Source organism: Nycticebus coucang, chromosome 19, assembly GCF_027406575.1.
Source record: "Nycticebus coucang isolate mNycCou1 chromosome 19, mNycCou1.pri, whole genome shotgun sequence".
Classification (NCBI taxonomy): Eukaryota; Metazoa; Chordata; class Mammalia; order Primates; family Lorisidae; genus Nycticebus; species Nycticebus coucang.
The window spans coordinates 4,328,911-4,356,624 of record NC_069798.1 but is presented as its reverse complement, the minus strand read 5'-3'; the positions used below and the strand labels follow the sequence as shown (position 1 = coordinate 4,356,624).

The 27,714-nt window shown below is 42.3% G+C and overlaps 1 protein-coding gene across 1 annotated transcript; it reads left to right on the top strand.

The window, feature by feature from the left end:
- The first annotated feature begins 3,511 nt into the window (after positions 1-3,511).
- Positions 3,512-27,023, top strand: RAB12 (RAB12, member RAS oncogene family). Its single transcript, XM_053571738.1, has 6 exons — positions 3,512-4,013; positions 17,373-17,433; positions 21,216-21,354; positions 23,950-24,039; positions 24,655-24,759; positions 26,020-27,023. The coding sequence occupies exons 1-6, from the start codon at positions 3,512-3,514 to the stop codon at positions 26,131-26,133; spliced, it is 1,011 nt and encodes a 336-aa protein (XP_053427713.1). The 3' UTR covers positions 26,134-27,023.
- The last annotated feature ends 691 nt before the right edge of the window (positions 27,024-27,714 follow it).

Genomic DNA, 27,714 nt, shown 5'->3' with positions numbered 1-27,714 from the left:
CCTAAGTGGAGAATCAGTCTCCATCAATGCCTAAGCAAAATGGCTTCTCTCCTGGAAGGGAGTTACTTAATAACACTGCATAGGCAGTTGTACATTTTGCTTCTTTTTGAGATGCAGATGGTGTGAAAATCACTCAGAATTCCCATGTTTGTGGAACACAAGCCTCCAGCAAAGGTAGACACATGCCTTACACATCCCAGCTCCCAATCACAAAAGGACCGATTCCAGTCAGCTGTGTGAAAGGAAAGACTGCACTTCAGTTATCTCCATAAAAGATGATGGTATAGAATCATTGTCATACGATCCAATGTGTGCAGCCAATAAATGTAGTGAAGAAATCATAGAAATGATCCAGGCAATTAATACAAATTAAGCTTTAAAATTGTATTTAGAGCTTTTATCAGCTCTTTTACATTTATAAGTTATTTATTTTATCATTTGAAATAAATAATTAATCTATACCTAATTTTTGTTGGGAGATAGTTCTCTCATGTTTCTGCACATCTTGTGACCAGAGGCACTAAAACTTTGTTCCAGACCATATTTTTAAGAATGTTTGCATAGGAGGGAGAGGGGAAGAGGGAGAGGGTTTGGTAAGCTTTCCTGCCTTAGCCTCCCAAAAATGTTAGGATTATAGGCATGTGTCACTGCACCTGGCCCACATAACTGTTACTATAGTATATTGTTAACATTGGTTCTACAGTTGACCCCTGAACAATATGAGGGGTGAAAGGGTCCAACACCCCATACAGTCTAAAATCCACATGTAACTTTTAACTCCCCCACAACTTAAGTACTACTAGCCTACTGCTGACCAGAAGCCTCACCTGTAACATAAATAGTTGATTAACACATATTTTGTATATGTATTATATACTGCTTATTTTTATAATAAAGTAAGCTGGAAAAAAAGAAAACATCATTAAGAAAATCATAAGGAAAAGAAAATACATGTACTTTTCATTAAGTGAAAGTGGATCATCATAAAAGCCCTTATTGTACTTGTCTTCACCTTGAGTAGGCTGAGGATGGGAAAGAGGAGGGACCTGTTTTGTGACAAAAGAGGAAAAATAACCTCATATAAGTGGACACTTGCTGTACAAACCTGGGTTTTTCTAGGGTCAACTGTATTTTACTATTAGCTATTGTTAATCTCTTCCTGTGACTGATTTCCAAATGAAACTTTACCATGAGTATGTATGTGTAGGTGAAACAGTGTATACAGGGTTCTGCACTATCTGAGGTTTCATGCATCCACTGGGTGTCTTGGAACTTATTCCCCAAAGATAAGAGGAGATTTCTGTAATTCATTTATCAGTAAATGTGCATTTTAACTACCCTGCAGAGGTACTACCCAACCTCTATCTTTAGCCCATTAATTATTCTAGTGGGGGAAATTACAGATACACCCTACGGGGAAGATATTTTATTTGGGGGCAAGAGGCGCTCCAGCTCTGTAAGCCATGCTACATGCCTCTGCCTCTAAGGACAGGCAGTGCTGTATGTCGGAATGGATTGAATTAAAAATCTGAAGATTACTTTTGCAGAGATGTCTCCATTTATAAAATCACAGTGTTCCTGTAAGTCGTACATAAACCGGTTTCTTTAATTTACACAGTGTGTTATGATTTACAGCAGACTACACAAATTGTTCATTCCCATAAACAGAAGAGAAATTCACAATTAGGAAATGTTCCCTGACTGGTAAGTGATGGAGCTGTGTTTAAAATAATAGAGATGGATCGTATGTTACATGTTCTAATAACTACACACTCAAAAGATTCCTACGGTGATTTCTTTTACAAAGCTAAAAAGTCTCACCTAAATGCAGGCTTCTTTCAGTTTACTCTGTGGGCATGCTAGATTTTCACAAATCAGGTTTGTTGTCTAACATACACATGTTCTATGCATTACTAAACTTAGTTCTAAATGCAATACTGCTGAAATTCGGAAGGTAACATGATCAGTCAGCAAATGTTGCCAGCTCCTATCATATTTAGAACCCTGTGTTCTGAGGTGTTCAAGTTCATGCTGAGGAATTTACTAAACAAATCTTTGGCAAGGAATCAGCACAGTGATTTTCTGTATCCTTAAATCCTGAGTCTGTAATTCCTAAACTTTCCAGAGTTTCTTTTTTTGTCCATATTTCTATGTTTATTTTGTTTTTTTTTATTAAGTCATATATACATAGATCATGAACACATTTATGCCTGTGTGGGATTCAATGTGTTGATTATTTGTACAAATTGGAGTGCTTACATCCAACTAATTAACATAGCTTTCACCTCTTTTACTTAATCACAATGTTAAGACATTTGAGTTCAATACTTGATAGATTTGACTTGTACCCTTGCAATATGCTCCATACGTGTGGTCCCACCATTAACCCTCCCTCTACCAAACCACCCCCCTCACTTCCAATCCCTCTCCCCTTCCCTCCTTCATCCTGTGCTATAGTTGTGATTCATTTCTCATATGAAAGTGTGAGTGATTATAAATTGGTTTTATAGTAGTACTGAGTACATTGGATTTTTTTTCCATTCCTGAGATACTTTACTAAAAAGAATATTTTCCAGCTCCATCCATGTAAATATAAAAGAGGTAAAGTTTCCATCTTTTTTTAATGCTGCATAGTATTCCATGGTATATATATACCATAATTTATTAATCCATTCATGGGTTGATGGGCACTTGGGCTTCTTCCAAGACTTGGCAATTATGCATTGAGCTGCAATGAACAATCTGGTGCAAATATCTTTGTTGCCAAGTGATTTTCGGTCTTTTGGATATACACCTAGTAGAGGAATTGCAGGATCAAATGGCAGGTGGCTGTCACACAGGAATGCCACTCAGCCACTGGTGGAAGCCCAGGTGCACCCCTGCTGGGCCCGCGCCCTGTTTCTCTTTCCTGGCCACCCCTGCCTCCCATTTTCCACGGAAACACACAAAATCAGTTCTTTTCAACACCGATCACGGTCTCACTCAGAGTTCATAAGTTTTTATTCTATTTAATTTTTACGATAAGTAAATAGCATGCTCCTTTAAGAAGCAAGCTAGTTAAAACTCCAACAGTAGTAAGAGATTGAAACTCCGTTTCGATCCCTGAGTGTTCTCCGAACTTCTTTCCAAACGGAGTTCGTGGCAGTGATTGCGGGGACTATCTTTAAAGCGTAACAGGTTTGAGGAAGAGATGGCTAATAAACATGCGTGGTGTTTGTCTTTGGGACTGTGCACTGGGAAAGAGTGGAAAGGGAGAAACGGAAAGTTGCGAGAGCAGAACAAATAGATACAAAGAGCCGACGGAAAGGCGAGGGAAGCGCAGGCCGGCCAGCCCCAGCTAGCAGGAAAACAGCAGGTGCGCGAGCGGCGAGGCCTGGAGAGGACACTGCGGCGGCCACGCAGGGCGAGCGGTACTCCGGCCGGCAGGGGGCGCCCGCCGCCCCGCCCCGCCCGCGCGGGCCCCGCCCCCGCCCCGCCCCGCGCCTGCGCTTCCTGCCCCTCCTCGTCCGGGATGTTGCTGCCGCTGCTGCGGAGTAGCTGCTTCCCTTCCTCGGCTCCTGGCGGCGGCGGCGGCGGCGGAGGAGGAGGGGACGGGGGCTCGGGGAACCGGCCGGCGGCGCAGCTTCAGCGCGGAGCCCACGGGCCGCCGGAGCCGCTCGAGCGGGCGGACGCCGAGCCCGGGGCCGAGGCTGCGCGCCCGGCGGAGGCCGAGGGGGCGCCGGGGCCCGGGGCGCGCGGCCGGGGGGCGGGCGGCGGCGGGCGGCGGGCCGAGCGGGAGCCGTATGCGTGCATGGATCCGGGCGCCGCGCTGCAGAGGCGGGCCGGGGCTGGCGGCCTGAGCGCGGGCTCGCCGGCGCTGTCGAGCGGCCAGGGCCGCCGGAGGAAGCAGCCCCCCAGGCCGGCCGACTTCAAGCTGCAGGTCATCATCATCGGCTCCCGCGGCGTGGGCAAGACCAGCCTGATGGAGCGCTTCACGGACGACACCTTCTGCGAGGCCTGCAAGTCCACCGTGGGTAAGGGTGCCGCGGCCGGGCCAGACCCCAGGCCGGGCCTCCTGCCTCCGGCGCCGCGCTCCCTGGCGCCAGGGCAATGCCCTTGGCCTTGTCGGCCTGGCTTCTCTTTGCGTCCGGGAGCTTTTCTCCCTCTTCCGCTGTGTGGCTCCGGGTGGCCTTGCATTTGGGGGATGGTGTCTCCGCGGAAGCCCTTCGATCCCATTCCAAAAGCCAGAGTTTTTCGTTTAGTCTCCACGCAGCCTTGCCCTTGGGGCCTCGCGCCCTCCATCCTGGGCGCAGGCCTCTGGCCACCCCCAAGGCCCAGCGGAGCGGGGTCCAAGCCATCCCCTCCTGTACTCTTAACATGGCTTGAGGTCAGGGTGATGCCTGGGCCCGCTCAGCTCTGGTAGGCAGAGCCGGCAAAGGGAAACTTTTGGCCCTTTCTATACTCACCCAAGAAAAAAGGGGGTGTGACTGGGGAACCAGGCAGGCGGTACAATTACTGCCGATAGGCCTCTTTTCTGCTCCCTGCGTGCCCATGGCCAGTGCAGATCTCTATAGCGGGTGTTGATCTTGCCTTAGGAGGAGGAGGAGTATTTTCACTGTAGAGTAGGACTTATTTTCTCATTTTGAACCCATTATCGTGATGCACTGAAACGATGAAGTTTAAAAATGCCTACAGAGAATATTAAGACTAACACTACGCTAAGTTTCTTGTTTTAACTATAAGCGCGGGTCAGAGGAACTTCAGCTGCCTCTCCCTTACCTCAGATAACCCGGCGACTGGCAAACCTGGGGATAATGATTCCTTCGGTACCACTCACTAGGAGAAGTACAGGAGTGAAGCGAATACTCTAAGGCCCCAGGTCAAGAAGTGTAATAGCCTCCACTGTATCTGAAATTGAAGCTGCAGGGGAAATTTCTTAATGAGATCATGCTTAGAGGCTGTTGGGCTTGTCAGGTGGTGTAGGCAACAGTTTCTATGGAAAAGCCCTTAAAAGTTGTCAAAACTAAAAATAGAAGGCAGCCACCTTCAGTGACAGGGATTTCCCCAGGGCTGTGTAACAAACACTGAACAATATGGAGATTTGATACACAGAATTTAAAGCATCATTCCATATCCTTATCCAGATACCATTGGTTACAATACTGATGGTATAATTTTGAGATTAATTGGTTTCAGGTTGTCATGTTACAAAGTAGTACTGCAGTACGGTATTTACAATGTCTTATTGGAAAATTAAACCTCCAGTTTGTTTTTTTTTTTTTTTTTTGTATTACCTGTTTCGTTTTTGAGAACTTCCCTTAATGCTCTTTTGGAATAGATCATTTTGAAAATATTTGTGCTGTTTGTAATGTTTCTTTTTAAAATCTTGGCCTTGGGGATGTGATATTAAAATTCAGTCACATAGCTATATATTTGTTTCAAATATCTAATCTTGGCTGATGCTGAGTACAGAGGGTTATTAAATCATCAAATGAAGTTTATACCGTTATTTTAGTATCCGGTATAAATAAAGTAGGGTTAAAGACAATTCAGAATTATCACTGTTTTATGACTCCACACTTAGATCTATAAAAAGGAGGGAGATGTGACTGTGAAGAAGAGAAATTAGTACAGGGACCAGGAGGTGGGCGCCTGTGAGGGCTTGGGTAGAGGGGAGATGAGTCAGATGAAAAAAGATGTGCTTTGGAATGGAGAAGAGGAGAGGTGAGGAAGGGTTTCCAAGCCAGGCAGCAGTGGAGTGACACCCCCACATTCGGGGACAGGTTGCTGAGGGGCTATGGGATGGATGCAGTGACACCTTGATTTCTGTGCTAAGCAGGGCAGACCCTATCTTGTGGGCATCTGGAACCATAACAGTTTCCAAGTAAGCATTGGCATGATGACAGTGAAACTAATTTGGCAGACTTACCTAGGATGTTCAGGAATAAAGAAGAAACCAGGAGGCAGGGAGAACAGGCAGTTTGTCTCTCTGTCTCTAACACACATGAATACATGTGCTTACGCGCACTCCCCACACCAAGGGAGGCCGGATTTTTTTTTGTCTTACTCATTTTGTTTCTTTCACACATTGCCTATAGTACTATAATACTGTAATACTCAATGAATGTTTCTGCCTGTGGGAAGTTCAGAGGAAGATGGCAACCCCTGGCATAATGATGTTTAGGAAACCCTTCGGTTTCTGCCCAAAGTTGCTTTTCTCTTCTAGTTATCAGTTCCATTTGCCAATACTTGCTCTTGAGTGTTGTACTTACTCAAGGGACTCAGCCATACTCAGGGTGTGGGCTGTGTCCTAAGTGGGTCAGAGCTCCCAGGCGCTGTGACACAGGTGTGCACAGATAGGGGATTGTAGCAGGAGGCCATGTGGTCTGGAGGTAGGCATGGGGGCTGGTTAGAGAAGGCTTCCTTATTGGAATGTTGTGAAGAAACTTCATTCCTCTAGCTCCCTTAGAAAAACTCTACTTAAACATGGTGCTGGGTGTGGTGTACAATTGTGGTTGACTCACCTGAATTAGCTCATGGGATTCTTACAAGGCTGGTTTTCCTAGCTTCATCTCCATGTAGTACAGTGAGCTCAGCTCTACTTAGATTCTCTTCCAGTTTTTCCCTTACCCTATCAGGGCATGCAGATGTTTTCTGCTCATGACAGCAGAGTTTGGAAAAGATCCTGCGCCCCACAGCTTGACCCAGGGCAGAGTTCCAGAGCATGCCTGGACCAGGTGGGTCGCAGAAGTGATAGTATCATGTAATTCACAGGCTGGAAGAGTATGTCCAGTAAGTGCCTTTTAAAAGCAAATCAGTCTTACGTGGACTTTCTATAAAGATTATAGTGAAAATCCCTTAGGGAACTGAGATGATTTCTTCTTATAAAAGAGGAAAATGTCAGTTTTCTTTTTGTGTCATTAATCAGATCAGAAGCTCATTTGGTTAGAAGATACACAAAATTCACAAAGGTATGAAAAGATAAAAATATTGTTTTTTAATAATTGACCTCTTGAATAGTAGTTGTCTAGGTGAAGTATTTTCAAAGGGATTTTGTATTAATGGAATAGAATTACTTAGTCTGTTAGAACTAGCGTAATTTGACAGATTCTTTAAGTACAGGAGCAGCTTTTTAAAGTTTAAGAAATCAAAAAAGTACTTGACTGTAGGAATTACAACTATCTAACATATCTTGGACCACTGTTTTTCTCGTAGTGATGCCTATATCATAAGCATACTTAACTATCTACTACAAATCGTGAGCGTGTGTGCGTGCACATTGATACCATTCTGACTGGAAGTTGCAGAAACCATTTCTAGCTTGCAGAGCAAGAGAATTCTTGCTCTGTCTTCCTCCTGTTTAATTCCCACTAGATTTTGCATAAATAGGCAAAGGAGCTTTTATAAAGTATATTTAAGAAAACACCTGCATAAAATTATGCGTTTGTCAATCTTTGTTTTATTTTTATGTAAATGTTGCAAGCTAGCTATTGATTTTGTTTGGATTGAAGTGGTTTTACCCAAAAGAAACCCACCCCCACTCTGCTCCAACAATAGTGCCTTCTCTAGTAAGTAGGACTAATAAGAAACCTGGACTCTTACCTTGAGCTCTGCTACTGACTAGTTTGTGACTTTGGATAAGTAATTTAGTTGGCTGGGTACATAAAATAAAATATTCTATTGGTGAACACTTACTATATACCAGCAAAAGGCTTGAAGCAGACCTGAAAGTTATCCCCATTTTGCAGATGAGAACACAAAGTCTCAGGTTAACAACATAGTAGGTGGTCAAGGCCAGGGTTGCAAATGAGTTTTTTTTAACTTTCAGTCTATTCCTTAGCTTACTTTGAAATTTAAGTTTACTTTGCTTTGTTGAAAATATTGATGGTTCACACATGTAAAGGTTAGATGTGGCAAAGCCCTTTCTAGTTTTCTAATGTGGTCTTACTTACAGCCCTGCAAAGATCATGATATAATTATACTGTGGTATCAGTGAAACCGATTGTGTTTAACTATGCCCATGTCATCACTTGTTACTTGCCTTTTGGATGTTAAAATAATGCTCTAAGGATTCAACTATCTTAAACCTTTAACTTATTTAAAAAATTTTTCCAAAATGGGTATATTTAAATTTAGGCAAAGTGTGAGTAAGGCAGTGAGATGAGAATTCTGATTTTTCTGGGAAGTAAAATTTTCCACAAAATACTGGAGGCCATACGATTGCCATTCTTTTGTGTTGCCAAGTAAGAACATTCAAACATCTATCTGACCAGGCATGGTGGCTCATGCCTGGAATCCTGGCACTTGGGGAGGCCAAGGCTGGTGGATAGCCTGAGGTCAGGAGTTCAAGATCAGCTTGAGCAAAATCGAGACCCCATCTCTACTAAAAACTGAAAATCTGCCTGGGTGGTATGGCAGGCACCTCTAGTCCCAGCTACTTGGGAGACTGAGGCAAGAGAATCGCTTAAGCCCAGGAGTTTGAGGTTGCTGTGAGCTAGGATGCCGTGGCACTCCGTCCAACGCACAGAGTTAGACTCCGTCTCCAAAAAAAAATCTATCACAGACCTTTTTAAAAAAGACTTAAAATGAAAAAGGAAAAAAATAGGAAAGACAAGTTACTGTCTTCACTTTTCTCAATCGTGTAGCAGCACGTTACAGTTCATAGCTTAGCCGCTGAGAGTGCCTGGTCTTAGAAGATGCAAGTACTTGAGTGAAGCTGTTTAACTTGGTTACTGGCCGTAATACCTGTACGCTGTTTGGGTGACTCTTCCCTTTAGTCTGTGTTGAGATGAGGATTCCGTCAAGACACCTGTTTGGTGGAGGTGTTGTCGTGCTGGGGTGGGGGTGTGAGGTGGTGCAGGTGACTCCATTTCTTCAGGGCTGGCAGTTGAGCTGGCAGCAGAGTTGAAGGGTCTAAGAAATAGGTGAGTGTGAATCACCTGAATAAGTGTCTATCTGAGAGGGTATCCTTGAATGTTAGGTGATTGACCAGTGGGTGTCTTAACCTGGGGACTGGTATGACTGTCTACTTGCACTTTATTCAGGAAACTTAGGGTGGGAATTTTTGTTAGAAATCTCAGAAAGAACATCTACTACTGGATTAAAATGCTTATCTGTGTATTTTTTTTTTTCTGCTCTTCTGTATTTATATGCAGTGTTCCCAGCCATACTGATCTGCCCAAGTGTTTCACTTAAAAGAGAATTAGGGAAAATCGCCCAATTCCCATTCCAAAAGCCCAGACTCTGCAGCCCTCCAGTGTTGTTTCACTCCATCTGGAGAGAGCCTCATGCAGACTCCCCTGCCAAAGTGATGTAACATGATGACTCAGGGAGCTGTGAGCTCGAGAGGAGCTAAGGCTTAGTCCTTGATACCCACGTGTGCTGTGTGTTATGTGGTCAGGTTGACTTAATGAACTTATTACAAGCTGATAAACGAACGTGTGCAGTGCCTCCTTTTGTGGAATAAAGTAGCTGTCTTTGGGCAACAGCATGCAGATTTAGTTGGCATTGGGCTGTTAGGTTGAATAAAAATCTGTTTAAACCCGTTTGCAGCCTCCGTCTAACTGCCTGCACTCACTGAGGAAGAAAGGTTTCATTATGCTGGTAGAGATCCAGGTTCTTAGAGATATCTCTTTCCCTGTAGTCTGTAGAATCTTCCCCAAAACAGTCTGCTAATAGATCTTGGAACTGGCTTGTAGAAGGCAGAGTAGGTTCCTTTGAGAACTGATATGTCCAAACTATTCTTGAGCCTTGGATGCCAGACACTGTTCCAAATAAACATTGGTTTGGCTTTGTACAGTGGTCACTCAGCAGATGTTTTTGAGAGGCTCTTTACATTTAAGTAAGACACCACTCTGCTGGCCATCTTGTAGGGCACAGTGCTAAGGCCTGCCTGCCTGGCATGTCCTTGTCAGGAGGGGAAGTGAGTCCTGGAGATAGCTGTGATGACAGACTGGAAAACAGCTACCATGCCCTTGTGCTTCAACGAGGAAGGAATTGATCATTCTTTTGTTGTCCTTTTATTGCACATCTTTGACATTTGGAACATATTTGAAAAACCAAAACTACAGACCAAAAATTGTGCCCTTAATTGAGTGTGATTATGTTTAAAAAAAAAAAAAAAAAGCAGGATATAAGCTTAACAGAAAACTTTTTTTTGCAGAAATGGCCCCCTTACCCCCACCTCCAACTCTGATAACACCACTATTTGGTTTCTGGTACTTATGTAATACCTTCATAGTTTACAAAACAAATAAACAACCTGAAATTCCAACTTAGGTGCTCCTATGGGAGAAAGTAGCTGACAAGTAGGACTCTGCAGGCCCTGACTTGGGTGAAGGGACAGGCCCTCCCCGTGAGGAGCTTCCTTCCCCCCTTGCCTGTGTGAGGTAGAACCTCAGCACTCTGTTGATTGGCCAAAGAATCACAGAAGAACATGCAGCCTTCTCCTGGGTCATCTCTGTCTTTCTAGATGCTCCCCGGTTGGTGGTACATGTGGAAAGAGTAGATTTTGAACGTGGACAGTCCTGGATTTAAGCTCCAGCTCTACCACAAGCTGCCAGTGTCCCTAGACAAGCGACTAACCTCAAGTTTCCTCGTTCATAAAGAAGGGGAAACAAGTGGGACTAATGCTCTTTTCTTATCTCCTGGTACAGGAATAAATAAGAGGATAAAGTAGCTTAGGAGTCTGGCCCAGAAAAAGGCAATTTATAATTCTCTTCTCCTAATTTATCTTAGAGATATGAAAATTCTTAATACCTCAAAAAATTCTTTATCCTTTAAAGATACATACTGATATATACAGGTGAATAGGAAAGGTCAGAGAGTAAATGCATGACCTGGGTAAGGGTCCCCCGACGGTCCCTGTGCTTTCATGGGTTTGTTCTGAATAGTAGTAAAGTTAACATTTTTGTTTCTGAAGAAAATGTTAACAATCCACCCTTTAATCATCTCAGGTTTTTCCCCCACATCCCTCCCTTCCCTTAAAATACTTTCTTCTTGACAAAGAGCTCAAGATGGCACCGTGGCCTCAGCCTTTCAGATGGGGGTTTGTTTATAGCCCTCGAGTCAAGAAGGGCTCTTGGTGCAAGAGCATAGTCTGTCCAGACAGCCAGCTTGCGTGCCTCACTCTTAACTATCTAGTGTTTGCCTAGCAATGGAAAGATTTTTTTCGATCTTAAATATGTGTTCATACCTCACTTCTGGCTGCTCCCTCCTCGTGCTGGGAGTGGGGAAGGGCACAGCTGGGAGCCAGACTTCCCAGGTTTAGATTTGTGCTCTAAACTTAACTAGCTCAGTGACCTTGGGCAATCTCCCAACCTCTCTGATTTCAGTTTTTTCATCTATAAAATGGGGTCAATAATAATATCTACCTCATAAAATTACTAAGATGACACGTTGCAGTAAGTTAACGTACATAAAGCCCTTAGAATAGTACTTGCAATACAGCAAATGCCAAAAATAGTTCTTAATCTTCTTTTTATTTCTGAAGGGAATAAACCTCTTTTTGTGGAATTCTTTCATGGGTGTGTATTTCCACAAGAGAAGAAATATCCAGCTCCCCTGATGGACTGGTTCTGACTTACCCACCGACCTCTGCCTGGTGTGGTCTGTGGTCTTACTGTGTGGTCCAGTCAGGTGCAAGGCCCTGTGTCCTTGTGCTTCTGTGTACTGAGACCTGGGTGGTCTTTCATTTTTCATTGTTGTGTGGAACCATACCAACCCTGGATTACAAAAGGGGAGTAGATCTCATTAAACGTAGGTTGGACATTTGATATCCTTGGACCTGAATAAGCACTTTTCTTTTTCTTTTCTTTTCTTTCTTTCTTTTAAGAAATGAGGCCTTACTCTGCTGAATGCAATGGTGTAATCATAGCTCACTGCAACCTTGAACCCCTGGGTTCGAGCCATCCTCCTGCCTCACCCTCCCAAGTAGCTGGGATTGCAGGAATGTTCCACTATGCCAGGCTAATATTTTTTCTTTACTGAAAAGAAATTTGGTCTTGCTGTGTTGCCCAGGCTATTCTTAAACTCCTGACCTCAAGCAGTCTTCCTGCCTCGGCTTCCCAAAGTACAGGGATTACAGTTCTGAGCCCAAGTACCCAGTTCTGAGCAAAAGATTACAGTTCTGAGCCAAAGTATCCAGTTCTAGTAAAAAATTACAATTCTGAGCCCAAGAATTGAATTCTAAGTAAAAGATTACAATTCTGAGCCCAAGTACCCAGTTCTGAGCAAAAGATTACAATTCTGAGCCCAAGAACTCAATTCTGAGCAAGAGATTACAGTTCTGAGCACAAGTATCCAGTTCTGAGCAAAAGATTACAATTCTGAGCCCAAGAACCCAATACTGGGCAAAAGATTACAATTCTGAGCCCAAAAACCCAGTACTGGGCAAAAGATTGCAACTGTGAGGCCAAGAACCCAGTTCTGAGCAAGAGATTACAGTTCTGAGCCCAAGAACCCAGTTCTGAGCGAGAGATTACAATTCTGAGCCTAAGAACCCGGTTCTGAGCAAGAGATTACAATTCTGAGCCTAAGAACCCGGTTCTGAGCAAAAGATTACAATTCTGAGCCCAAAAACTCAGTTCTGAGCACGAGATTACAATTCCGAGCCCAAGAACCCAGTTCTGAGCAAGAGATTACAATTCCGAGCCCAAGTACCCAGTTCTGAGCAAAAGATTATAATTCTGAGCCCAAGAACCCAGTTCTGAGCAAGAGATTACAATTCCGAGCCCAAGAACCCAGTTCTGAGCGAGAGATTAAGTTCTGAGTAAGCATTTTTGAATGACACATGGCAGTGTCAATATTTTCTGCTTCTGAGATGATCAAAATAGTTTACACTGATCGTACTTAGTTTCTGTTTGATTGAATCTCCATAACATAGCTTCAAAAGGAACAGCGAGATAGTATTAAATAACAGGATTTCATAAATTAGAGTGCTTCCTGAGGGTAGTATAGGGATTGAAAGAAAATTCTAGCAGCGAGTTTGCATTGCTTTTTACTTTATAGTGTGTGAGGCTTCATGTGAACTCTTCTGGAAGGTGCTAGAGCTTGGCAGAAAACCAGCTTCATGTTCAGGTGACTTGTTTTCTAATGTTAGATTTGCCTCTATCTCTGTGACCTTGACATATTTCTGAGTTTATTTTCTCACCACTCACTGGAAATGTTTGAAATCTCTGCCTTAGTAGAAATATTATGTCGCAAATTGAATGACTGTATTAGATAATGTCCTTGAGAAAAGCCACTGTACGAATGTAAGATAATCATTCTAAACTGCAGTAACATCACAACCATTGTTTGAATCAAGAGTTCCAAATCTGTGAAGTTATTCAACTTTGAGAAAATGTTAGTTGAATGTATAGTCTGGTGCAAATGTAAGATCCTTGGTGGAGAGGACGCAGCGGAAGTGAGTGGAAGCAAGGCCACTGCCTACTCAGCTGAAATCCTAGACACAGACCATGGTGTTAGTTTTGCTTTGCTGGAAAGAAGTGTGAAGAAAGAAATTTCTGTGTACTTTTGCTATTTTCACATATGTAAATTCTTATGGCCCAGTAAAAAGAAACAGCAGTGTTTTAGTAATGTTTTGCCTTATGGTGAACTTAGAAGTCTGGGGATGCTGAGTATGGTAAGTGCTTGCACCGTTGCTACATTTTTGGGATAGAGAGCTAAAGAGACAAAGTACAGAGTTAGGCTTTGTCTGTAAGGGCTTGATTACATTTTGCATTCTTTCTTCATCCATCTGACGTTTATTTTAATAACCTTTCATGGTGGGCAGGGTGTAGACCTGAATCTGGGTTCTGCTGCTTGACCAGTGTGTGGTGTGACCGCAGCGAGATGACCTCACCTCACTGTGTGCTGATGTCTTCCCTTATAAAATAGAAACACCAGTGCCCGCCTCACCGGGCTGCCGAGAGGACTGATGCCTTGGGTGTCAGGCGTGAGATGTTGGGCAGATGTTCACTTCCGTTATTGTTCCTGAAGGAAATGAAGGTGAAGGATAAGGTGCAGTGACAGAAATCAGTAAGTCTGAGATCACTGCTAATACGACAGCCCCGTAACATGGGTCCTTTTGGAAAGCTTCCCTAACGTATATTTAGAAAGACTTCCATAAGATTGGTAAGCTTAAAGAAAGGTACGCTACTCTTCCGAGGATGGTTTACTTAATGGACCACTTCACCATCTCAGTGACTAGATGAATCAGCTGTTACTGTAATAATGCCCTGGGACGAGTGTCTGGAGGGGAGGCTCTGAGCCTGCTGAGACTACCCTGAGCCTGGGGCACTGTACGGGGGTGGGGGGTGGGCTGCTTTCTTTCTGTACTCTTCTTTCTCCCACAGGTGTGCTGGGCACCCTGCCTTCACTGCTCCTGTCCCTTATCTGCCCACCATGTCTACCACTTGTCTTTATTTCTTTTTAATTAATCTGTCCAAATCCAAAAATGAGCAGCATTTCTCCTTATATGTACCTCATTTGAAGGAGGAGAAGGGTGGATTTCCAGTCATCAGATTCATTGATTTGCAATCGAATGCTGGGTGTTGTCTTGGACTTCATGGGCAAAGATGAGGGTGTCCTCAGAGGCAGGAGTGGGGGACGGGTAGTGACCAAGAAGGAGCAGTGTGATGTGAGCCAAAGAGTCCAGGGCCAAGAACTAGGAGCAAAGATGAGGAGTGAGGTGCAGTCAGAGAAAGGTCCTGCTGGGAAATCGAGAACTTAAAAGGTTTCTGGACAGACAAGGAGATTCCCTAAGGAGAGAGAATAAGGGCACCGCTTTGCCAAGTACAAAGAAACTACTTTGCCAAGTGCATGGCGTGTTAATTTAGGTAAATATGACTGATCTTTGCAAAGGCAGGGGCTGTCCCCATGAACCAATGAGCAGAGAGGACTGATCCCTTCCCCCCCTTAGTCCAAATGCCTGCTGGAAAGTAGGTTTTGATTACAGGGCTGAAGACAGGAATCGCCCTTTTGGTCCCTGATTTGTTTGTAAACATTCCTCCTCCGTGGGAGGAATCCTGTGCTTATTTTCCTCAAAACGAATCCATCAGGTATTTGAAGCTATTGGCAACTGGTTACCTTCTATTGAGGATCATTGTCATTTCTGTGACATGTAAGCTTTAAAAATAGACGATTTTAAGGGAAATTTTTGACTGGATAGAAAGCTTTTTGAAATGATTAGTTGTACATGTTGATACAAATATGTTTCTAAGCCATAAATTAGATTATTTTCCAGTCATTACCAGCTATTAGATATGGTATAGGTGTAGGATATTTCATTTAAGACAGACAACTTAGTTTAATGAAGTTTTTTCATTCATTGAACTTTAGATTTAGCCTACGGATATTTTCTCTGTTGTTAGTGAGGCTGTTTGTTAATCTACTCACTAAAACTATAGAGAGTTTTCCTTTTGGCTAAACAGATTGTTAATCCTGTTTTGTTTTCCTGTTAAAGTTAGTGATGTGTTTATAATCACATGGTGATGATAATAATACCGTTTACTTTCTGATTTTGAATATTAATGACTTATCCTTTTAATTTTATTCATTAAGCTTTGTGGTTACAAAACAGTCTGGTGTGAGAATACTAAAGTTGGATAAGTTGCTCAAGTTGGTTGAAAAAGAACATCTCACCTGATGACATGACTCAGTTCTTAGCAGAGAAAACAGCGTCATCAAAACAAAACTTGTGCACTCTGGCTGTTCAGGGGACTCCTGCGGTTGATTTGAAGCAGAGCTCAACAGTGGCGTCTCATGCCAGTTCTTCTCAGGGAAGTAGCAGTCACACGACAAGGCTACAAAAGTTACAGCTCCCTTCACTAAAAATCATCAGCTCATTGGAAGTAACTGGAAACAAAACTAGAACAGTAGTCAGGACAAAGCATGAATTAGGTTTACAAATTCCATCAGTGGTGAATCCTAGTATTTGGTCATTAAGCTGAACCTTTTAAAAATCAGAACACAGCAAGTAAATCTTCACACTCTGTTCTGTGTCTTTTCTGTAAGTCATGTTGTTTCCTTGGGGGTCGAGTCATGAGGAGCTCAGTGTGAGGTTGTTAAGGCCTGCACAGACCTGATTCCTGCTTCAAGGCTTTGTCCGAGTGTCATTGGAGTTTGGAAAGCAAATCAGTTCTAGAACTGAAAGTGAAATTTAGTTAACCAGCTTCCCTTGAGCGACGACGTTTGAAACTGCTGTGAGAGGTACAGAATTGAAGTCTGTGGCGTGTTTTCAGAGCTGTGTTTTGGGCCTCCCTGTCCAAATCCAAGCCCCAGGGTTGTAAACGTGCCTTTGGTGTCTGCTGTCTATCCTGGGTTACTAATTATAAAAATCGGTCACGTGTCTTCCTCTGTCCTTTGAGAGCCTCCTCCAACTGCAGCGCTGCCTCAGCTCCCGGAGGTGGGGGGGGTCCTTGTGCTCTGGGGTCACCTACCCCTGGCTCCCAGGAGGCAGTCAGGAAGAAGTTCCTGTAGGAAGGCATCTCATTCGGCCAACATTCCTTTCATTTTCTTAGTTGTAAAAATTGTGTTTAAAAAAAAGCATTGCCTTGGAATATTAAAGTGCTGGATGCCACGTGATGTGGGTCCCCACTAATAATACTCACTGGAAATGAATCTAGAGGCCTTTCTTGAATGGAAGCCCTTCTGTGAAATCATAATTGGAATAAGAGACTAAACCAGCTGTGTTAACTACTTAACATTTAAGTTACAGAAAACAATATAAGATGACATACTCAAATGAAAATTTGATTTTAAAAATGTATCTGGAGCTTTATGAGCCGAATTGAAAAGGAGAGATGATATATGATGCTTTGCTTAGTCATATTAAAATAAATAAAAATAAAAATCAGATGTTAATTTGTATCTGAAAAAGTTTTGAAATAATTGCTTCCTCCCACTATTGATAACATAATAAATGTCATGTTTATATTTACCTAAATTTTTTTTGAGTGCCAAAAATTTTAATATAGTAATTTCTAAATTCACATTAAGGCTGTTTGAAATCAAGATTAAGTTTCCAGTGTTCTATGTAAGAATTTCCCCCAGGATACCATACTTTTAAAGCCATCCATTTGTTGATGTAATTATGAAATGTTTTGAAGTGTAATTTTAAACTGACTTTACATCTTGAACTGTGGTAGTAGTAACTGACATATGAACAGTGAATTGTGGACCCATCAGTCAGGACAGGGGGTGACGTGGGTCAGGCGTTCCCAGGAAGTGCTCAGGCAGGAGGGCGTGGGGCTGCACAGCTAGGTGCTCTCTGCCTTTTCCTTGGATTTACTGATGCCAGCATTGTTGGTTTGTTTTTCTGGTAATGATACAAAAATGTACAAGTAGGATTATTTTGTATGACGAATTTCATCTTTATTATTTTGCTTCATATTTATCTGCTTTATTTGCAGGTGTTGACTTTAAGATTAAAACTGTAGAGCTAAGAGGAAAGAAAATTAGATTACAGATCTGGTAAGTGAAGAGCCGCACCCAGTTATGCACCTGTGTGTTCTGTAATCCATACGCTTGTCTAGTGAAGTTAACCAGGAGCTGGTTCGCCTCCCTACTTTTCTTCTTCTTTGCTTATTCTAGAATGAACAGTGCTTCTTTTAGAAGAGTTTAGAAGAGGCTGCTGTGTCTTACTCCACTTGCCCATGGGGAGTTGTGGGAAGAATGTTACTTCAATGATAGCTAGTTTGGAACCTTTTTGCCTCTGTTTTCAAATTATTTGACGTGATATAAAACCTGTCATCCCTAAATTGATTGCCAGAATGCCTTTCTTTCTGTCTTTAAAGTTACTTTGTGTGATAGGATTCAAAGAAAGTCCAACATGTCCGTAAGCAGGTCCGCACTGTCTGAGGCAGCCCAGCTTCAGACCGCCTGGGCTGTGCACAGTGGCCCCTGTGGATGCTGCTGCAGGGCTAATGCCACATGACGTGGTCCCCACTAGTGCCCGCTGCAAATGAATCCAGAGGCCCCTTCCTAAAGAGGAGCCCTTTCGGGTTGTAATTAGACTGAGAGACTGAACTAGCCATGTTAAAACTGCATTCAGCACTGACAGCTTTCTGTTGGCTGTTAACCTAATATCAGTGCACAGGTCCCAGTGGCTTATCTGGAAGAAAGGATAAGACCTGGTCTGGTGGAGGTTTAAAAGCGGCACTGCTGAGGTCTTCTGAGAATGCCCATGTGTTTTCAGTGGCGCGACGCAGTGTACTCCGCTCACTAACGCCTCTTGGCAGGTCCCCTCAGCTCTGAGTGTCTGTCCACCGTGTGTGTGTTTGCTTTCACCTGCGTTAACCACTGCTTCATCTGTGGCATCATCGGTCACCTAACGCTTGAGTGTCACTGCCATGCCTCCATTCTCCATCCGTGTCCCTGTCTGGGCCCAGCTGCAGCCGAGCCAGCACTGTCGGAGGTAATATCTTCATTCGGTCACCTCGACTGAATAGTCCACTTGCAGGATTTTTTTAGTTTTGGGGGTTTTTTTGTTTTGTGGTTTTAGTTTTTTATTTTTTTACTTGATTATGAAACAGTAAGTCTTGTCAAAGTACTTGAATAACCAAAAATAGATACTTATTATACTTTGTTTTGTGCATTGCTGCTCATTTTTTAACTCTGGAAACGCCAATAAAGTGCCTTGCACAAAAGCTGCTGTTTCTAATATGCTCTTCAGATAAAGACGATCTTTACAAGGATCTGGGATATGTCGGTCTACATACCTAGCAGCCGAGTGGGAAGCCTTTTTTGCTGAGATTGCTCCACGGGGGTAATGTAGGTAATATTAGAGTGGGTGTGAAACTTGCCTTAGGAGACGGCACCCGGGCCTGGTGACTGTGGCACGCATCTTCATTCATGCACTAAGACGTCTAGCTCCATCCTCGATAGCAATAATCTGGTTTTATATTAAAGTACACGCAAATGTCCACGTGCCTCCTTGGAACTCTGTCCGGTAAGACTGCACTGGTGACGCCAGATACTTCTGGAATCTGACTGTGGTGCCTTTGACTGTGAGCTAAGGGCCCACCTTGTGGAATCCCTCTCCGAGGAGAGAGAGGGATAATGTGGTTCCAGGAAGAGCTGGGTGCTCAGAAACCGCTTTCCTCTTTGATATGAAAACATCCCAAAGTAACTTTTCCCCTGCTCTGCCTTGACCTCTCACTCCTTTGCCTTCATTCTCTGAATGTTCACAACTATACAGCATTGGCACATACAACTGAGGGAGGGAGATGCGATGCACTGGGCTTACTGAAAGGCTGACTGCAAGTTTTCTGCATGGAATAGTCTTGTCTTCACTAAGAAGTAGAATTTATCTTTTCCTGAAGGGAATTATTATTTTTTTTTTTGGAGACAGAGTCTCTAGCTGTCACCCTGGATAGAATACCATGTTATCATAGCTCACAGCAACCTCCAACTCTTGGGCTCAAGTGATCCTCTTGTGTCAGTTTTTCTATTTTTCGTAGAGACAGGGTCTTGCTTTTGCTCAGGTTGGTCTCAAACTCGTGAGCTCAAGCAGTCCACCCGCCTCGGCTTCCCAGAGTGCTGGGATTATTTCAACGGTGTCTCATTCTTCATGACGTGCCTGCCACTTTATCACGTAATACTTAAAATAAGATTTTTATCTTCTGATAATTTTATTCAAAAGATTAAAAACCTTTTTCTTCATTGTTGTTGTCCAGTAGGTTAAAAGGAAGTATTGGAATCATGATTCTAATTCTTACTACTTTAAGTAATGGGTAGCTGATTTTAGAGTCACAGCCAGTCCTTGTGCTGTTGCTGCTGTGATCTGCTCTGTGTCTGGCGCTGACATTGTGGCTTTTGTCATGAGTGGAGGGCAGAGGAGCCAGGGAGGTTGGAAGCAGCCCTTCAGGAGGGTGATCTGGGCATGCTGTGCGCTCTGCCTGCTGTGACGTCCTGTGCTGTCCAGCCACGAGAGCATCACCCGTCAGTTTCATAAAGGAGTCTTGTTAGAAGAAGTACGTTTTCCCCTTGATTTCTGAGTATAGCCAAGCTAAAGAAAATACTATTTGCTATAGATCTCTAAAGTACCAAAAGCCATAGGGGTCCTTGGTATGTTTTTGTGTCACATTTTATGTCACTGTCACATTTTTCAGTTTTTTGATCATGGTCAGAAAAAGGACCGTTTTTCTCTTCTCTGTACTTGTGTTTCTGCATGAATGTGCCTGTAAGAATTTTATGTGGCTAAGATGCAACATGTTGACTAAGATACATAATTTCATGCGTTTTTATCCCGGGGATTATCCTGAAATTATTCACAGTGTAGGATCCTCCTTTCTCCTCCTGTATTGTCTTTCTGTCATGAAGATTCTCATTTTCTTATTGTTAAAATCTTGGTTTGGAAATAATTGGGGCTTCTCTGTTTTTGTTTGAACTTGACAAGTTCAGAAAAGCTACCCCAACTAACAATAAGAGACTGTGTGGACGTGAGGGCTGGGCCTGCCATGGGGACGCTGCTGCATGAACACCATAGGACACAGCCGGCAGTGTTCCCAGAAGCTGGCCTGCCTGTCCCCACAGGCCGCGTGCTGCCGACTTCAGACCGCGTCTGCCTGGCTGCAGTCGTGAATCCTCTTCCTTCTCTCATCTGGAGTGCTGGTTGATGACGCAGCCTCCCCCTCGGCACTGGCACTGATGGCTAAATGAGGAGTGAACCCTCTTTGATGTGGGGAGGCATTCATTTAATTTACAGTCTCAGGATACACACTGTGTATCATGTGTGAGGGCGGGAAGGCATGGGGGTGTGTATGTGTGAAATGTGCATTCCCTGTGCATTGCCGTTGCTCTCAGGTATGGTAAATGGTTTTGTAAGTCATCGCAATGTGAGCTCGTAGGGGCTGCTTTGTAAATATTACATTTCAAAAGCTTTTACCCCATTTTATTTTGGAAAAACATCATGATCCTATATTTGGATGTTGTATTAGCATTCCTGTTGGTGATTTTCTGTCTTTAAGGGGAAAAGTTATTTTGGAATAGTATATTCACTGTGGTTCATAATCCATCTCCATTCATCTAATTTAATTAACAAAGATAGCTTGTATCTGTTTTATTTAGTCAACCTGAAATTTTCCTACTCTTTAATTGTAGTCGTCAGGGAAGATAAAAAAGGAAGCATACGTGTTACTCATGTTCTTCCACAGCAGAGAAACAGAAGCGTAACTAACTTACATTTGCATTGGAATGTGGAGTTGCTTACTTGGATTATTGTTTGGGAACTGATTTTTGCTGCTGTTTCTCAGGGACACAGCTGGTCAGGAGAGATTCAACAGCATTACCTCAGCTTATTACAGAAGTGCAAAGGGGATCATATTAGTGTATGATATCACTAAGAAGGAGACATTTGATGATTTGCCAAAATGGATGAAGATGATTGATAAGGTACGTGTTTCCTTGTTCTGTCCAGTGGGAATACTCTGCTTGTGGGTGTTCATCCTTAGAAAAGGAGGAAGGGGAAAACACTTCCATTGAGCGTGCTTTATATAGACTAACCATCGTGTAGTAGTCTTTGGAGCAGTTATGTAGTCCCGTGTTATAGATGAGAAGAATAAAATGTATCCAGAGTCAACTTAGAGCTAATAAAACCAGGATTTTTATCCTGGTGCTCTGAACTGTCTGACTCAGTCCACTATCTCCAGCTGCTGTCGTGGAGAAGACGGCGTCCTCCACGGTGCCTGCGGGCTGAGCAAGGGCCTCCATCACCCTCTGGACATCTGCCTCTGAATTGTAGATGTCCTTTAGCTCCTTATTTTGAACAAAGTAGATTCTTCTGGCCCCTGATCGAATCCATTGAATATCCTGTGTTTGTGTGATTAATTTCAGCCATGGGTTTTTCTCTAAGAAATGTATTCCCCAGATACACATTTAGAAGGGAGAACAGTTGGGGGTGAGATGTGGGGTATGCAGTTGGCCACATTGTGAGTTTTCTTCCCCTTGCACAATAATTTGAAGTTTAGTTCCTTTGTTTAACAGGCACACCTATTATAAATTGGATTTTGTCTACAAATTTTATTTGAACTTGTCTGTTAAATACTGTTAGAGAATGTTCACTTGCCAGTTTCACCAAGCGTGTCATCTGTGGGTGCCTCTTTAAAATGTGTCTTGGACCAGGGGCCAGGGGTGCAAAGATGAATTCACCCGAGGCAGAGTCCATCACTGGGTTCTGATGTCTCCTGAAGCTGAAGCCAGCGTGTGCTCCTCAGGAGGTTAAAAAGGGACGGGTTTTATAGTTTAAAAATTTGGAACTAGCGTGAATATAAAACTAAAAGAAATGGCCTAAATCCCAAGAACCAGCAAGGAGCTTGAATCTATGCCTCCTGCGGTCTCGAGGTTTCGAGGTCAACTGCTGCGTCCTTTTTTGGTACTTGGCTGTTTTGCTTCTCATCATTATTTGGTGGGAGGGTCATCTCTTGACTGTTCAGTGCTGATCGGCCCTGTCACTGCTGCCCACACGTCACCAACAGAAGACTGATACCTGCTTGGCTGAGTAATGGGCCAAGGCCACATTGTTTAAGTGTCTTTTTTTTACAGTCTGTTTCAAATAACTTTTTTAGAAATGTATAAAATTAAATGAGTTACTTGAGAGATTTTACCCTTTTTTTTTTTTTTTAATATTCTTGTAGTTACATTTTTATGGATGTCAGCTCTTAGGAAAGCAACCAAAAACAAGTAGGCTGTCCAGCACTAGCAAGAAAGATGGGGGAGAAACCATCATTTATGTAAATAAGTGAAAATATTATTCTCTTAATCATAATGATACCCTGTGTTTGTAGAGTGATTAATAATGGTAAAAGAACTCTTGCAATCATCATTTATTCATTCTTTACAATGTGTGTGCTAGGAAAATACTGAACTCCTTGGATTATAAGTCACCAGAAAGACTGTATGATTACGTAGCATTCTCTGAGTTATAAAACAGGTATCAGATGTAAATCTTACACATCTGTCTACCCCTAACCCCTTTGCTTTGCTTACACTACATATTTTTAAAATATTTAATGACAAAAGCAAGGACATAGCATCTCAATTTTTTTATACCATCTTATCTCTAAGTTTATAAGTTCGCAGCAATAACACCAAGTTAGTCATATACTCTTCAGTTATTTGCTATGTAAAAAAAAATTCCTTCTACTTTTCACATTGTGTTGATTTTTTTTTTTTTTTAATGAGAGATAATTCTGCTATGGACCTTTATTTATTTTATTTTTTAATTTTTTTATTATTATTATTTTTTTAAGAGTCAAGGTCTTGCTGTGTTGCCTTGGCTGGAGTACAGTGGCCCAGCCATGGCTCACGGCAACCTCAAACTCCTGGACTTAAGTGATCCTCCTGCCTCAGCCTCCCAAGTAGCTCGGACTACAGTTATACACCACCATACCCAGCTAACACCTATTTATTTTTTAAAACTTAGAAATGTAGCATAACTTTTTTCCTTGTTTATAAAATCAATGATACTTTCATTATAGAAATTTGGGAAATCAAGAAAAGCCCAGAAATAAATTTAAAATTTATACATCCTGAAAAAACAAATTGAACTGACTCCATTTATCTTACTTAGTTCACTGAACATTTATCAAGAGGCCTTTCCTGTGTCATTAAATGGTTTTTAAAAACAGTAAATAAAGCATACTTTTTTGCTTTAAATGGCTGTGTTTCTTAGGAAGTACTTTAACTTACTTGATTCTTTATCTGTTTTGTGGGACTGTCAGGTTTTTTCAATTGAGTGTAGAGCTTTGTGCTGTGTGTTGAATCATTTCCTTAGGATGGAATCATAGGATTTGTCAAAGGACAAGAGCCTCGTGATTGCTGGTGCCTGTGACCAGGTGGCTGTCTAGGACGCAGTGAGCCCAGTCCTGCCAGGGGCCTGCTGGGCCCTCACGGGTGGCAGAAGTGAATAAGCCCAAAGTGCCATGTAGGGTCACCTTCCCCTTCAGTATGTGCCATATTTGAAATGCAACTTCTTGTAAACTCCCACAGTACGCTTCAGAAGATGCAGAACTGCTCTTAGTTGGAAATAAGCTGGACTGTGAAGCAGACAGAGAAATCACCAGGCAGCAAGGCGAAAAGGTGAGCCGCGTGGGGCCTGCCAAGGCCCGGGCCCTGCGCTCGGCACTCAGACTCGGTGCCCTTGGCTTTTCACAGATCACTTACTGTTTCTGTCGAAAGATGATCACCCACACCGTGGTCACTCAGCCACCTCCTTCTCAGTCGTTTGCTTTCTGTTTTACCCCTGCGCCTCTGGTTCATCTGAAGTGGAGACAAAGCCCGTCAGTGTCCGCACAGTTCTCATCTGACCTGACATTCTGTCCTGACATAGGGAAACATTTTTTGAGTCATAACATTGCTCACAGGATTTTTAAATTTCCTTCATTTTTGCTAAGGATTCAATCATGGAGAAATCATGTCACTTGCATTTTACAAAATGTTGCACATTTAGTGACTTGGCCGAGTAATTTGACTGGCAGGTCCTGGTATCATCTTGGCGATTTTGTTGTGTTTTATTCTGGTAGTTCTTCACAGTGTAGTAATTCATTACACTTGTGAATTTTATATTTGGGCATAAATGAGACTTTCTAGCCCTTTAGCCCAGTGGCTGGGACCCCCCCAGAAGCCAGGTTTTAACCTCATGCAGTGGTCTCTGGTGCCCCACACAGAGGAAATCGTCTGTATTTTTTTTCTCAGTTTGCACAGCAGATAACTGGGATGCGGTTCTGTGAAGCAAGTGCCAAGGATAACTTCAATGTGGATGAGATATTTCTGAAACTCGTTGATGACATTTTGAAAAAGGTAAAAAAAAAAAAAAAAGTCTACATCCTGAAACCTGTTTTTTCCTTTATTACATTTTTGTTGAGAAGTATTTATTTAGACACAAAAGTACATTTAGGCTTAGGATCAAGAACCAGGCATAGCTGTCAGCCCAGCTGGGGGCGCCGTCCTGCTGCAGTGACACCTGTCTCCCATCTTGGTTTCCGTGTCCTTAGCATCCAGGTGCAGGGTATTTGCTCAGCCTTGACATGTGCTTTGGTGGAGTGACTTAAACAAGCTGTGGCAACATGGCATGTTTGACATTTTTTTTTCTTTTTTCCTGTTTTCCCATGAAAACTAAGTCCAATACCGAGCTGCGCTCGCCTCCCTAGTGCTCAGGGAGCTGCCCCACACATGCCTTTCTGTGATGCTGCGTTGTGGGGAAATTGCCGGACAGCTTCGCTGAGCGGCAGTAGTTTATTTGGGCATCTTCAGGCTTCCATGCAAAGATTATTAGTAAGAACTGAAGTTTATACTATTAATAAGTGAAATTAAATATAAGTCTGTGGAAAAGAAACCATTTTTTTCATTTAGTAATGCATTAAATTTCATTATACTGGGTACAGTGAAAATAAATGTTTATGAGGTTGGTCAGGTCACTTCAGCACAGGGTATTAAATAGAGTCTTCTGGACTGATAGAGTCGCTGGTGTTCAGTGTTGGGACATGCAGTGCCCTGAACATGTTTTTCTTTTTGTTTTGTTTTTTTTAATTAATATTGTAAGGTCTGATTAACAATACTTTGTTTATTATATAATTGTATAATATGCAAAATCTTTACAGTTGACCCTTTAACAACACAGGGGTTAGGGACACCCCACACAGTCAAAAATCTTTATAGAACATTTGACTCCCAAATATTTACTGATATAGCCTGCTGTTGATTGGAAGCCTCAGCCAGTAACAGTTGATTGACTAACACTTATTTTGTGTGTTACGTGTATTATATACTATATTCTTACAATAAAGTAAGTTAGAGAAAAAATACTGAGAAAATCATGAGAGAAAATACATTTATTATTTATTAAGTCACAGTGGGTAGATGGAGGAAGAGGAAGAGTTGGTCTCACTGCCTCGGGGGTGGGGAGGTAGGAAGGCGAGTCAGGAAGGCAAGTCGTAACTTGCATTGAAAAAAAATCCGCATGTAAGTGGCACGTACACTTCAAACCCGGGTCGTTCACAAGTCCACTGTACTGTACCTTAGGGGGTTAAAATGTGTTTGTCTTTTCTCCTTAACCTTTAGATGCCTCTGGACATCTTAAGGAACGAGTTGTCCAATAGTATCCTCTCGTTACAACCAGAGCCTGAGATACCGCCAGAACTGCCTCCGCCAAGACCACATGTCCGATGCTGTTGATTTGCTACTTTGGAGACACAGTGGAAACAGTTCTTGGAGAGGGGGAAATGCGCTCTATTCTGCACTACAATCATTTTGACAGTTTCCTTTCGCACTTTGTAATCCAAGTCAGAGCTATACACTAACTTGTAAATATGCAAATATGCAATCCTGGGTAAGTTTTGGTTATAAGTTACATACTTGCCTCCAAATTATTATATTTCATTTATTACCCCAGTGTCTAGTGTCCGTGCACTGGGGACCTAGTACTTCAAATATGAAGAACGGGAGAAATGAAAGGTATAGTGTTTTCTTGAAATAAATAATATAATTGTCCTTGTTAATTATATTATGAGGACAGAAGATACCCTGATAAGAAGAGAGAATGTGGTGCTTTGCTTACTGTTCTAAAGAAAATTTGTAAAGCTAAAGACTTTTTGGGAAAAAAGCTATCTTAAGTGTTTTTTCTTTATTTACAAGACATTTCCCCCAGCTGTAGCATCTTTGAAGTATTGGAGTGTTTCTGCCACAAAGCAAAGCTCCACTCGTGATTATCCTTGAAGGGTATTTATTACTGTAATGGTAGAATGTTACTTGTTAGAGGGCTGGATTTGACTTGGTCCTAAGGCCATGGAATCTCTGTCATGGTTTCCTAAGGGACATACCCTTATCCTTTTAAGAACTACAAAGATTTAATAAAGAAAGAAATGTTTTTGAAGCTATAGAAAAAGATTTTAAAACAACGCTGCTGTCCTAAACAAATCCTGTTTAAAGGAATTTTAAAGAGATACATTTTACTATATCAAAGAACATATGTGTATTTGCCTAAACATTCTGTTCCTTTGTAATGAGAAAACTTCTCCCCTTTATGGTGAAGCTTACTCCAGTTAAGACTAGACTGTGTTCAAAAATTTTTTTTTTTTTTTGGTCTGATAATTTGTGAACTCTTATCTTTGGTATATATATATACATATATATATCTTTTATTAAACTGCACTGTTTAGTCAAGGTAAATAAGTAATTATGTATTTGAATAACTTGGTGTGTCTTGAGTGTTGTGGTATGAAAAGCATTGTGGTCTTTCTACACTAATGAAGTGCAAATAAAATTTTGTATTTATGAATGACAGTTGCGTTGTGATATTTATGCCATTATCAGTTGTATATATGACAGTGTTCTTCATGAACTCCACAGATTAATCTTTTGAGTGTCTTAGATAGGAAAAGTATAATTTTCCTTCATTGTGGAAAACAGTTTGGTACTTTTTCAGAGGGTTAAACATAAAACTACTATGATCCAGCAATTCTAGGTATACACTCAAGATGGAAAACAGAGACTCCAAGAGAGACTTGTACACGTAGAGCCAAAAGGTAGAAACAGCCCAGACAGCTATCAACAGAATAATGGATAATTAAAATGTAGTCATCATAAATTGCCATTGTGTGCTTACAGACGCGTACAGACAGCTCAGGAGGGTTTCAAAACCTTAGTATATCAGTGTCTCACAGCTGGGTCCTGTCAACGTGTGGCGGTATCTTGCTGAGCGTTGATTATTATGTGTGTTTGTGTGCTGTGGCAAGAATGTCAGAGCATGAATTAGAG

Coding starts and splice junctions, on each gene's coding strand:
- RAB12 (XM_053571738.1), top strand. CDS start 3,512: ATGTTGCTGCCGCTGCTGCGGAGTAGCTGCTTCCCTTCCTCGGCTCCT. Junction 17,434..21,215: donor AAAATTAGATTACAGATCTG/GTAAGTGAAGAG, acceptor GCTGTTTCTCAG/GGACACAGCTGGTCAGGAGA. Junction 24,760..26,019: donor TTGATGACATTTTGAAAAAG/GTAAAAAAAAAA, acceptor CTTAACCTTTAG/ATGCCTCTGGACATCTTAAG.